General features: G+C 20.4%; 1 protein-coding gene across 1 annotated transcript; it reads left to right on the forward strand.

Annotated features, from left to right (window-relative positions):
* Positions 1-141: 141 nt before the first annotated feature.
* Positions 142-1895, forward strand: BO79DRAFT_201639 (putative MFS transporter; the record flags this gene model as incomplete). Its single annotated transcript, XM_025681590.1, has 4 exons — positions 142-396; positions 457-880; positions 931-1672; positions 1730-1895. The coding sequence occupies 4 exons, from the start codon at positions 142-144 to the stop codon at positions 1860-1862; spliced, it is 1554 nt and encodes a 517-aa protein (XP_025535947.1). The 3' UTR covers positions 1863-1895.
* Between the last annotated feature and the right edge of the window lie 12848 nt (positions 1896-14743).

The raw sequence follows: 14743 nt of genomic DNA on the forward strand, positions 1-14743 counted from the left end.
ATCAACTTCTTCTTCCTCACCCCTTTTTGGCCCCCAGACGCCAGAAAGCTTTTTCTTTGGCTGGCTGTCTTGCCTCACTCTCCCTTTTACCCATTCATTCTATCAGACTTATCTTTGTTGTGTGGCTTGTTGGCAGCCATCATGTCTCATATCGAAACGACCGAGGACGTTCGGTCGACTCCCCCGCCCAAGACCCATGAGGAGACCCACATCGAGAAGAACAGCAGCGAATACTTCGAAAAGATTGAAGAAGGACCTACTTCATATGCTGAGATTGCTGCGGCATCTCTTTCGCCCTCTCATCGAGAGTACCTCCTGCAGCGTCATGGAACCTTGGACCTCGATCCTATCCCGAGCCCATCGGGCGCAGACCCGTACAACTGGCCTACCTGGAAGGTATGAGCACTGTCTCCACAACTGCATCTCTAGTTACTGACTGAATGTCCTTAACTGTAGAAATTGATTAACCTCATCCTCGTCGCCTTCCACGCCTGCATGGCAACATTCACCGCCTCGATTATTCCAGCCTATGAGAGTATCGCGGAGGATCTTGGGGTTTCTATGCAAAGAGCCAGTTATCTTACTTCGCTTCAGATTGCGATTCTTGGAGGTGCACCTCTGTTCTGGAAGCCCTTGGCGAATCGCTTCGGACGCCGCCCTATCTTCCTTCTGTCTACCATCTGCAGCTTGGTATGCAACATTGGTTGCGCGAAGAGTCCAACCTACGCTTCTATGGCCGCCTGTCGAGCCTTGACGGCCTTCTTCATCTCTCCGGCAGCGGCCATTGGAAGTGCCGTTGTTACCGAAACCTTCTTTAAGAAAGACAGAGGCCGTTATCTGGGTGTCTGGACATTGATGGTCACCTTGGGTGTTCCAGTTGGTCAGTTTGCCCTACATTATTAACGTTGCGTCTCACTGACTGTATCTTAGGTCCCTTGATCTACGGTTTCATTACATACCGCGTCGGGTACCGTTGGATTTTCTGGGTGCTGGCCATCACCAACGGTGTTCAGTTCATCCTGTATATCTTCTTTGGTCCTGAGACCCGCTACATCGGCGGTAGTACCGAGGGCATGTCCGACTTCAAGGCCCAGTACCTATCCTTTCGCCGCATTGACCCAACACCACTCACACTCCGCGAATTCTTCCACCCATTGACGATGGCCGCACGTCCTAGCGTCATGATTCCCGCCTGCGCTTATGCTATGGTATTCTTGTTCGGCAGTGTCATGATCACGGTCGAGGTGCCCCAACTTCTACAAACCAAGTTCGGCCTCAATGCGGAGCAGCTGGGTCTTCAATTTATTGGAGTTATAATCGGCACGGTCCTAGGCGAGCAGATTGGAGGTTCCATGTCTGACTTCTGGATGCGCCGGCGTGAACGCAAGATACAGCACAAGCCGGATCCCGAGTACCGTCTCTGGCTCAGCTATCCTGGAGTGATTCTGACTATTGTCGGTGCCATTGTATTCCTGGTCTGCACTGAACAAGCTGCTCCAGATCACTGGGTTGTGTCGCCAATTATCGGCACAGCCATTGCTGCTTTTGGCAACCAGCTTGTGACGACCGTTCTGGTTACTTATGCGGTGGACTGCTATCCGGAAGATTCGGGCAGTGTTGGTGTTTTCATCACGTTTGTTCGCCAGGTGTGGGGGTTCATTGGTCCGTTTTGGTAGGTCACCCATCGTCTTCAACTAAAAGTGAGAGCATAGACTAATATGGCATATAGGTTCCCCGACATGTTCGACAACGTCGGTGTTGCGGCCAGCTCAGGTGTCTCAAGTGCGTTGATGTTTGCTGTCAGCTTCTTGCCAGTCATTGCCGTCCATATGTTTGGCAGGAAGTGGCACAAACATAACTAGCTAGATGTATTTTACGACGGATGTATTTCTTATGACTTGACTTGAATTCATTTTATCACCATTCATATCACTCAGCAGTATGCTAGTAGTAGTCTGTAGTTCTGTAAAGCTTCAGTTGAGATGGAATACATCGACACGTTCGAAGTATACAAAGAATCCAAATTCATATCGACCTATCACTACATGTAGAGTCTTAAACACACACACACTATATTATCCAGACTCAGAACATTTCGATTCCAACTAGTAGTCCATAGCGTGATAGTAATGTCTCTTACACACACCCAGCCTCAAATCGCGACCTTCGAAACAGACACTACTATCATACGCAAACGTGAACAACCACCACGCACCCTAGTACCTATCTTACACCCTCCTTCCGGCCTACACATACAATATACCATAACACAACCCAAGACAATATATTAAGCCAAGGAACTAAAACAAAGAACCTAAGCATGACCACTGACCACTGCCCAACCAACCCCACAACCAAAACAATACCTACCACCAACCAATCACCACCCTCCAGTCAGGAGACAGAATCATCTCAAATGAGCCTAGATCTCCACACATCCAAATAGTAAATAGGTAACAAGACACTCCCCTCATCCCCCATCATCTCACCCACAAATCCCACACTGCTCCGGTCTGGAGTAACCGATCTAAGTCTATACAATGAATATAGAAAAGGATCCTTTTTAAAGCAGAAGCAGATAATTGGTTGTGTCTTATCTAGAGCTATTTAATAGAAAATAATAGAAGTATCTTCATTATCTTCTAATTGGGAAGGTACACTGTAAACTACTGCTTTATATAAGCTGTTATTCTTAACAGATAACAATAATAATAAGTATTTAAATATGAGTAGGAAAACATAATAAGTAAAATATAAGCGAGTAGTAAAGTGTAAATAAATAGAAATATTATTATAAGTGAGTAGCAAAGTATAAATAAATAGAAGTATTATTATAAGTAAGTAGCAAGCATAAATAAGTAAAAGTATTATTATAAGTAAGTAGTAAAGTATAAATAAGTAGAAGTATTATTATAAGCGAGTAGCAAGTATAAACAAGTAGAAAAGTAAGACATATATAATAAATAAGAAGTATGTAAGACATATATATATAAAAAAAATCAAGATTTTATATTATGGAGAATATAAATAAAATATATAGAAAATACATGGGTTTTAATAATAAGAGTAGAGATTCAGTCCTGTTTAATAATATATAAAATATTTTAGATAACTTTCTTGCTGATAATATTATCTGGGTATAATATTATAACTTTTTTAATTACTTCTTTTATAATTAGAAATAGATTCAGGTCTCAGAGTTTATTCCTGAAATATACCAGATATATAATAAGATTATTTATTTATTATTATATATTTACTATATCCTGGATTGTTTTAAGAACAGGACAGGTTTAGATAATATTAATATTATCTATAATTATTAAGAGATTAAAATTAATTATTCTGGAAGAGCCTATGACCAGCTTACAGAAATTATATAAAGTCTTGTCAGTTATAAAGATCACTTTATTTTTTAAATCAGCTGGTATAATATTAACTGGAAAGTTAATAATTATAAAATACTTTATCTTGATAAAGAAGTCTATAATTATATTTAAGATATAGAAATGGCTCCACTTAGCTTGATTAATATTATAAATATTTACTGGTTGCTTGGTGAGAGCACCAGTACTAACTGTGACTATTCTGTATATAATCATCTGTTCCGCGGGGTGCTTGTAGTCAATAAACCAACTATCTGCTTCTACTTTAAAAAGGATCCTTTTCTACGTTTGTTGTATAGACTTAGATCGGTTACTCCAGACCGGAGCAACTCACGTCTCTTCACCAGATGCATATTTCTATCAGACTACTTCTTTGGACATTCATAATTCTAATAGTCACCGCTATAATGGCGACAGGACTGACTAGATTTTATATTATAATAATTAAAAGTCCTTACTAAAAGATTCTTGTTCTTATCAGTCAGGTTATCAGTGTAGAAGCCGATCAAATAGTCAAATTTGGTGCTATCTAACAAGAATTTCTAGCATAAGAAAAGAAAGAAAGAAGCTCAGGAAGAACATATAATTATATAAAAATAAACAAGTTATATAAAATAAGCAAATAAAGTAAATAAAACAGAAATTATATAATTCTAAGATATTACTTACTATTATATTACTTTTCTATTTAGATCTGGCTATTTTTAACCAGAAATAAATTATCTTCTTTATAATCTAGTATAAATTTATCAGCCTCTATAGCTGTTAACCATTACGGGAAATATTTAGAAAATTTAAAATAAATAAAATATTTTATATAATAATTCCAGAAGCAGAAAAGAATATTCTTAAAATTTTTTATTAAATACTAGATATAATTAGCTGCATTAGATACCAGCTATTTAATTTTATATTAAAAATAATTATATTATAAACAGCTAGCTAGAATATTTTTAATCTTTTATTTTATTTAATTATTAATTTTAATAAATACAGCAGTATCTTAAATTTATTTTAATAATAAATTAAATATATTACACAGGTAGAATTTCTTAGAATAAAAAATAAAATATATATATATATTCTTAGAAAAGTAAATCTTGTAGATATTACTAATCTTATTAATAATAAATATAAAATTATATTAATTTTCTAATAATTTTTATAAAAATTAGCTCTATCTCCAGTTACAGATATTAATAAAAATTTTATTATTAATATTAAAATTAATAGAGTAATAAGATTAGTTAATTTATTATATTTATTAATTCTATATTTTCTAGATTTTATTTTATATAAAGATCCAGATTTATTTTATATAGTAAATAAACTTATAGACTTAATCTTAGATAATAGTATAAAATAATAAATTTATTAAAAAAATTTAATTAAATAATATTTAGAGTTTATATTCTTTTTTAATTATAAATAGAGATAATTTAATAAATTTATAAAATAAAATTATAATAATAAAATTAATAAATAATAGTAGTTTTGACCAGTTATTCTAAAAATAATTAATAAATAAAATAAATTATTAAATTATATATTAATTAATAATTTCTGTTTACCTGTTAATCTACAGATAATATATTATTAAAAACTTTAACTTAATCTACAGGATTTAATATAATTTATTTTAAAAATTAATTATAAATTAATTTTTTTAATTAAAAATAATAATATCAGAGGGCTCTATTTAAATATAAATTTAATTAATAAATAAATAAATTATATTTTATACAGAAATCTGTTTTATATAGAAAATAAATATTATATATTTATTAAAATAATTTATTACTATAAAGACAGTATTAAATTTATAATAATTTTTTAAAAAGAAGTAGAAATTTATTAATATATATTATTATAACTAATTAAGGATCAGAAGAAATTAGAATAATTTAAATAATAAATCTTAATATATATTCTTTCTTTTATAAATTAAATAATTATTTATATAATATCAGATATCTCTGTTCTAAGTATTTTAAAAATATTATTATTTAATTAATATTATTATCTTTATTTACCCAGAATAAGTTAATAATAACTATTAGTAAATTTTATCTAGTAATTAAACTTGTAGATTATCTTTATCAGAAATTATTAATTTATTTTAATATAAAAATAATTTATTTTATAAAAAATAATTAGTTTCTTACTAACAGACTTATTTTTAAAAATTTTTTAAAAAGAAATAGATACAGTTTACTTCTAGAATATAATCTATAATATAAAGATTTTATTTTATAAAAATTACTAGTACTAGATTAAAAATCATACTAAATTCTAGAAATTTAGATTTTAATAATATTTAATAATAATAATTATTAATTATCTCTGAATTAATCTTCTTTTATATAAGATAATTAGCTAGTATATTATTCTTTTTTAATTAATATTTAATAATAAAATAATATTAGAATAGTATTTTTATCTAACAGGTTTATTAAATATTAAACTTTTTAATAATTATAAAGTATTCCAGAACTTAGTAATTTATAAAAATTATAAATTTTTTTAATTATTATAAATTCTCTAGTTCTATTTTCTATTCTATAAAAATATATATAATAATTAATATTTTTTTATTATAAATATTATAATTATATTTAAATAAAAATATAATTTTTAAATAATAAATTACAGAGTGCTATATATTCTTAATTTATTAATAAAAAATTTTTATAATTACTCTATTAATTATATTAGTTTTAATATATATAAATCTAAATAAATTATAATAAATTAATATAAGAATTAATATCAGAATCTACTTTAGAACCTGGAAAGTTATTTTATAAAACTAGTTTTAGATAAATAAAATATTCTTTTAAATAAATTAATTTATGGACTTAATAATCCAGCTGTAATTTCTTATAAAATATTAATAGAAATTATAGAATTTAAAAAATAATTAGATTTCTTTAACAGTAATTAAATATTATTATTCTATAATTATAATAATTTTTACAGAATTAATTTAAATACCAGTAGTAGTAATAATAAATCTTAAAAATCTAGTTTTTATTATATAGAATTTATATTTATAGATTACTGCTTAGAATTTAATTATCTAAAAATATTTAAAAATCTGACAGATATAAAACTTATATTCTATTTTATTTTTATTAAAAATTAATATATTATCTATATATACTGTAATAAATTTATTCAGAAAATCTATAAGAACTTTATTAATAAGATATTAGAAAACTGTTAATTTATTTATAAATTTAAATAATAATACTTAATACTTAAAAATTCTATAATAAATTCAGAAAATAATTAAGTCTTCAGATTTAGAATTTATATAAATATAATAAAAGCTTTAACAGATATTAAGCTTTATAAATATTTTTATATTCTAGAAATAATCTATTATTTTATTAATTAAAAAAATAGAATAAAAATTCTTATAAATTAAAATATTAAATTTCTAATAATTAACATACAGATATAATTTTTTTTTAAATTTCTTTATTATTAGAATAAAAAAAACAAACAGAACTGTATTAAATATAATAAATCTTTTTTTTAAATTTTTAATAATATAATCATAGGCAGCTTCAAGTTCTTTTAAAATTATTTTATAAAAAAAGATTATTTTTAATAAATTATTTTTTTTAATTAAATATAATAATTATAAGATTAGAAAATAGGCAAAGTATCTGACTCTTTTTTAAAAAAGATATTTATTAAATTATAATAATATTTAAAAAGAGTCTACTTTATCTTCTTTTTTTTTAATTAATTTAAATATTTTATTATTAAAATTTATTTTTTTTATAATAACCTTCTTAATTATACTCAGAAATATAATAAATATTTTTAATTTAAAATTTTAAAAATATTTATAGAAAACAGCAGTTTTAATAAAAATTATTTTAATTTTTTTAAAAATATTTCTTTTTTAGAGACTCCAGGGGGCTCTAAAAATTTAATATTAAAAATTTTAATTTATTAAATTCTAGTATATTTTAATTAAAGTTTTTTATAAAATACTTTAATAAATATAAGATATTTCAGGCTTTATTTCAAGAAAAAATATTTATAATAAAATATTAATTATTTTTTAAAAATTATAGTCTTATTAGATAGCATCTTACTAATAATTTTAATTAATTAAATATTATAATAAAATATTCTAAAAGATTTATTATAATAATCTAGTTTTAATTTTATTTTATAGAAAAAAACAGTCAGGCTATATTAATTTATTTTATTAATAATTTAATAAAATCTTTTATTTTATAAATTATATTTATTCTAGAATAATATCATGGCGGCCTAATTTAAGTATTAAAAATAATATATTATAAAATTAATATTTATTAATTATAAATATAAATCAGATAATATAAATTAAAAATATTATAATTTTATTATTAAAATCTGTAATAATATAATTAATCTTAAAAAAAATAATATTAATTCAGAATTAGTAGATTATCTAAATAATAAAAATAATATTTATATAAATATAGATATTAGCTCTAATATTAGTAAGAATATATATAAATACTGCTAGTCTATTATTTAATATTAAAGTTTTAATAATAAAGTTTTTATTCTCTTAGCCTAACAGATCTTATAAATCTAATAAATTAATATTAATATTTATTTTATTTAGAAAGAAGACTTCTTTTAAATATTATTTTTTATTAAATTATTATTTTTTATTATTTTTAATAATTTAATTTAACCTGCTTTCTTTTTTAAATAATTCTAGATTAAATATTTTTATTCTTAACAGATAAAGTAATATTTTTTAATTATTATATAAATATATTTCTCCAGCTTTATATTAATAATATAATTAATATTATAAAAGATCTTAACCAGAGCAGAGAAAATTATAATTATAATAATAATAATAATTAATATAAACAGCTAGTAATTTAAAATATTTATCTTATTATAATATTTTATTATATTATTAATTAAGTTTAATAATCAGGTATACTTTTTAATATATTATTTAAATATTATATTATTATTATTAAAGCAGAATATTATCAGCTTCTATAACTTAAATAGAAAATATTAATAAAAATTCTTTTTTTAATAAATTTTAATAATACCTGTCTCTACAGCAAGATAGTAAAATATAAATATAAAATTATAAAATTTATTATTAATTATTATTTTAAACTTCTGATACTGTCAGTATATATTATAAGACTTATTTAAATTAATATAAATAATTTTTAGATATTTAAATATATTAGTTATATTTATATAAAGATTTAAAATATTAAAATAAAGTTAGAAGACTAAATACTTTCTAATATTATTTTTATAATAATTAATTATATAAATTTATTAGACAGTAACTATACTCAGATAATTTATATTAATTTCTAGCTTTTATTATATTATAAGAAGCCAGTCTTTAAAGCTAATAATTTTACTATTATTAAATAAAAATAAATCAGAGATTTTTATTAACTTTTTAGATTTAGAAGTTTCAATTACTCAGCTACTTTAATTATTAAATTAAAAAAACTAAATAATATATAAATCATATTTATATATTATTTTATTATAATTATTATTAAACTTATTTTATTAATAAATAATCTTATATATTTCTGTTTCCACTTCTTCTATAATACAAAGAATTATATTAAAGATTTTATCAGGATTCTTTATATATAATTTATAAAATTAATTATAGATAATATTTTTTTTATTATCAGATTCTCTTTTTAGCAGGATTATCAGATATTATTAAGAATTTATAATATTTAATACTGATTCAGTATAATTTTCTTTAATTATTATAAATATTTTTATTAATTATTCTAGTTCAGATCTTAATCAGATTATTTTATTTTAATTATATTTAATATTATTAAATATATATAAAAAATAATACCAGCTGCTGAGCTAGGTAGCTGGTAATATATAATATTAATTTAAAAAATAAAAAATAAAATAATACTAGAAATTATATAAAAATTAATTAAATAATTAAATTTAATACTATCTAACAAGAATTTCTAGTATAAGAAAAGAAAGAAAGAAGCTTAGAAAAAATATATAATTATATAAAAATAAGCAAGCTATATAAGACAGGTAAATAAAGCAAACAAAACAGAAGTCACATGACCCTGAGACATCACTCACTGTCACAATCAGCTGGCTCTAAGTATTTATTATAATACTTATATTTAATATGGTTATGCGGTTCAGTATAATCCTTTTTTTTATTAAATAACTATTACTGGTATTTCATACCAGCTTTCCTGGTATATAAATAGTATTTAAAAGCTTTAAATAACTTATTCTCTATTAATTAAATAAGATAAGTAAGATTATTATCAAGTTTTTTTTATAATTTATTTTTTAGAGTCTCTTTATCCGCTGTGCCGGTAGCTTATAAAAAAGATATTTTCTAGATAAGATAATTAGTAAATAAGAGATTATCTGTTTTCTTAAATCTGAATTTTAATTATTATATTTCTTGCTGTACTTCAATAGCTGGATATCTAAATTTATATTTAAATTTTTAATATTATATTTTAATCTTATAAATTATCTGGTCCTGGAGCACCTCAGGTAATTTAATATATTATATAAAAGTCTAGTCTTTAAAATAAAATAAAAGAATATTTAATATAAGTTACTGTTCTTTTTAAGCTATAATAATTTAAATTTATCAGATAAAGAATTTAATATCTATTATTTTTAGATTAAATATTATTATATTATTAAACTTCAGCTAATGAGAATGCTATTTAATAATATAATAATTAATAAAGTAATAATCAGGATTAATATAAGATTAATTTTAATTTTATTTATTATTGTGGAAGCTGATCAAATAGTCAAATTTAGTGCTATCTAACAAGAATTTCTAGTATAAGGAAAGAAAGAAAGAAACTTAGAGAGAATATATAATTATATAAAAATAAGCAAGCCACACGAGGCAGACAAACAAAGTAAATAAAATAGAAATTATATAACTTTAAGATATTATTTATTATTATATTATTTTTCTGTTTAGATCTAGCTGCTTTTAATTAAAGATAAATTATTTTTTTTATAATCTAGTATAAATTTATTAGTTTTTACAGCTATTAATTATTACAGGAGATGCTTAAAAGGTCTAGAATAAATAAAATATTTTATATAATAATTTTAGAAATAGAAGAAGATATTTTTAAAATTTCTTATTAAATATTAAATATAATTAACTGTATTAAATACTAGCCATTTAACTTTATACTAAAGATAATTATATTATAAATAACTGACTAGAATATTTTTAACTTTTTATTTTATCTAATTATTAATTTTAATAAATATAATAGTATCTTAAATTTATTTTAATAATAAATTAAATATATTACACAGACAGAGCTTCTTGGGATAAAAAATAGAATATATATATATATTTTTAAAAAAATAAATCTTATAAATATTATTAATCTTATTAATAATAAATATAAGATTATATTAATTTTCTAATAATTTTTATAAGGGCTGGCCCCATCTCTAATTATAAATATTAATAAAAATTTTATTATTAATATTAAAATTAACAGAATAATAGAATTAATTAATTTATTATATTTATTAACTTTATACCTCCCGGATTCTATCTTATATAAAAATTTAAATTTATTTTATATAATAAGTAAACTCACAGGCTTAGTCTTAGATAATAATATAAAATAATAAATTTATTAAAAAAATTTAGTTAAATAATATTTAAAATTTATATTTTTTCTTAATTATAAATAAAGATAATCTGGTAAATTTATAAAATAAAATTATAATAATAAAATTAATAAATAACAGTAATTCTGATTAATTATTCTGAAAGTAATTAATAAATAAAATAAATTACTGAATTGTATATTAATTAATAATTTTTATTTATTTATTAGTCTGTAGATAATATATTATTAAAAACTTTAATTTAATTTATAGAATTTAATATAATTTATTTTAAAAATTAATTATAAATTAATTTTTTTAATTAAAAATAATAATATCAGAGGACTTTATCTAAATATAAATTTAATTAATAAATAAATAAATTATATCTTATACAGAGATCTATTTTATACAGAAAATAAATATTATATATTTATTAAAATAATTTATTATTATAAAGATAATATTAAATCTATAACAATTCTTCAGGAAGAAGTAGAAATCTATAAATATATATTATTATAATTAATTAAAGATTAGAAGAAGTTAGAATAATTTAAATAATAAATCTTAATATATATTTTTTCTTTTATAAATTAAATAATTATTTATATAATATTAAATATCTCTGTTCTAAGTACTCCAGAAATATTATTATTTAATTAATATTATTATCTTTATTTGTCTAGAATAAGCCAGTAATAATTATTAATAAATCTTATTTAATAATTAGATCTGTAAATCATCTTTATCAGAAATTATTAATTTATTTTAATATAAAAATAATTTATTTTATAGAAAATAATTAATTTTTTACTAGTAAGCTTGCTTCTGGAGATCTTTTAAAAAAAAATAAATATAATTTATTTTTAAAATATAATCTATAATATAAAGATTTTATTTTATAGAGACTACTAGTACTGGATTAAAAATTATACTAGATTTTAAAAACTTAAGTTTTAGCAGTACTTAATAATAATAATTATTAATTATTTTTAAATTAATCTTTTTTTATATAAAATAGTCAGCTAGTGTATTATTCTTTTCTAGTTAATATTTAATAATAAAATAATATTAGAATAATATCTCTGCCTAGCAGGTCTACTAAATATTAAATTTTTTAATAATTATAAAATATTCCAAGACTTAATAATCTATAAGAATTATAAATTTTTTTAATTATTATAAATTCTCTAATTCTATTCTCTATTTTATAAAAATATATATAATAATCAGTATTTTCTTATTATAAATATTATAATTATATTTAGAAAAAAATATAGTCTTAGAGTAATAAGCTATAAAATATTATATATTCTTAATTTATTAATAAAGAACTTCTGTAATTACTTTATTAATTATATTAATTTTAATATATATAAATCTAGATAAATTATAATAAATTAATATAAAAACTAATATTAGAACCTGCTTCAGGGCCTAGAAAATTATTTTATAAAATTAATTTTAAATAAATAAAATATTTTTCTAGATAAATTAATTTATAAGTTTAATAATTCAGCTATAATTTTTTATAAAATATTAGTAAAAATTACAGAATCTAAAAAATAATTAAATTTCTTTAATAATAATTAAATATTATTATTTTATAATCACAGCAGTTTTTACAGGATTAATCTAAATATCAGTAATAGTAATAATAAATTCTAAAAATTTAATTTTTATTATATAAAACTTATATTTATAAATTACTGCTTGGAGTCTGGCTATTTAAAGATATTTAAAGATTTAATAAATATAAAATTTATATTCTATCTTATTTTTACTGAAGATCAGTATATTATCTATATATATTATAATAAATTTATTTAGAAAATCTATAAAAATCTTATTAATAAAATACTGGAAGACTACTGGTCTGTTTATAAATTTAAATAATAATATTTAATATTTAAAAATTTTATAATAAATTTAGAAAGTAGTTAAGTCTTCAAATTCAAAATCTATATAAATATAATAAAAATCTTAATAAATATTAAATTTTATAAATATCTTTATATTCTGGAGATAGTCTATTATCTTATTAATTAAAAAAATAAAATAAAAATTCTTACAAATTAGAATATTAAATTTTTAATAATTAATATATAAATATAATCTTTCTCTGGACTTTTTTACTATCAGAATAAGAAAAATAAATAAAATTATATTAAATATAATAAATCTTTTTTTTAAATTTTTAATAATATAATTACAGGCAGCTTTAAGTTTTTTTAAAATTATCTTATAAAAAAAAATTATTTTTAATAAATTATTTTTTTTTAATTAAATATAATAATTATAAGATTAAGAGATAAATAAAGTATTTAACTCTTTTTTAAAAAAGATATTTATTAGATTATAATAATATTTAAAAAAAGTCTGCTTTATCTTCTCTTTTTTAATTAATTTAAATATTTTATTATTAAAATTTATTTTTTTTATAATAATTTTTTTAATCATACTCAGAGACATAATAAATATTTCTAATTTAAAATTTTAAAAATATTTATAAAAAACAGCGGTCTTGATAAAAGTTATTTTAATTTTTTTAAAAATATTTCTTTTTTAAGAATTTCGGGAGGCTCTAGAAATTTAATATTAAAAATTTTAATTTATTAGATTCTAGTATATTTTAATTAAAATTTTTTATAAAATATTTTAATAGATACAGGATACTTCAAGCTTTATTTTAAGAAAAAATATTTATAATAAAATATTAATTATTTTTTAAAAATTATAATCTTATTAGATAATATCTTACTAATAACTTTAATTAATTAAATATTATAATAAGATATCTCAGAAAATTTATTATAATAATTTAATTTTAATTTTATCTTATAAAGAAAAACAATCAGGTTATATTAACTTATTTTATTAATAATCTAGTAAAATCTTTTATTTTATAAATTATATTTATTTTAGAATAATATTATAATAATTTAATTTAAATATTAAAAATAATATATTACAGAACTGGCATCTATTAATTATAAATATAAATTAAATAATATAAATTAAAAATATTATAATTTTATTATTAAAGCCTGTAACAGTATAATTAATCTTAAAAAAAATAATATTAATTTAAAATTAATAAATTATTTAAATAGTAAAAATAATATTTATATAAATATAAATATTAGCTTTAATATTAGTAAGAGTATATATAAATACTACTAGTCTATTATTTAATATTAGAATTTTAATAATAAAATTTTTATTCTCTTGGCCTAGCAGATCTCGTAAATTTAATAAATTAATATTAATATTTATTTTATTTAAAAAAAAAACTTCTTTTAAATATTATTTTTTATTAAATTATTATTTTCTATTATCTCTAACAGTTTAACTTAATCTGCTTTTTTTTTTAAATAATTTCAGATTAAATATCCCTGTTTCTAGTAGATAAAGTAATATTTTTTAATTATTATATAAATATATTTTTCCGGCTTTATATTAATAATATAACTAGTATTATAAAAGATCTTAACCAGGATAAAAAAGATTATAATTATAATAATAATAATAATTAATATAAACAGTTAACAACTCAGAATACTTATCTTATTATAATATTTTATTATATTATTAATTAAGTCTGATAATTAAGCATATTCTTTAATATACTATTTAAATATTATATTATTATTATTAAAATAAAATATTATCAGCTCTTATAG

This window comes from Aspergillus costaricaensis (assembly GCF_003184835.1).
Source record: "Aspergillus costaricaensis CBS 115574 unplaced genomic scaffold BO79scaffold_34, whole genome shotgun sequence".
In the NCBI taxonomy this organism is placed as follows: domain Eukaryota; kingdom Fungi; phylum Ascomycota; class Eurotiomycetes; order Eurotiales; family Aspergillaceae; genus Aspergillus; species Aspergillus costaricensis.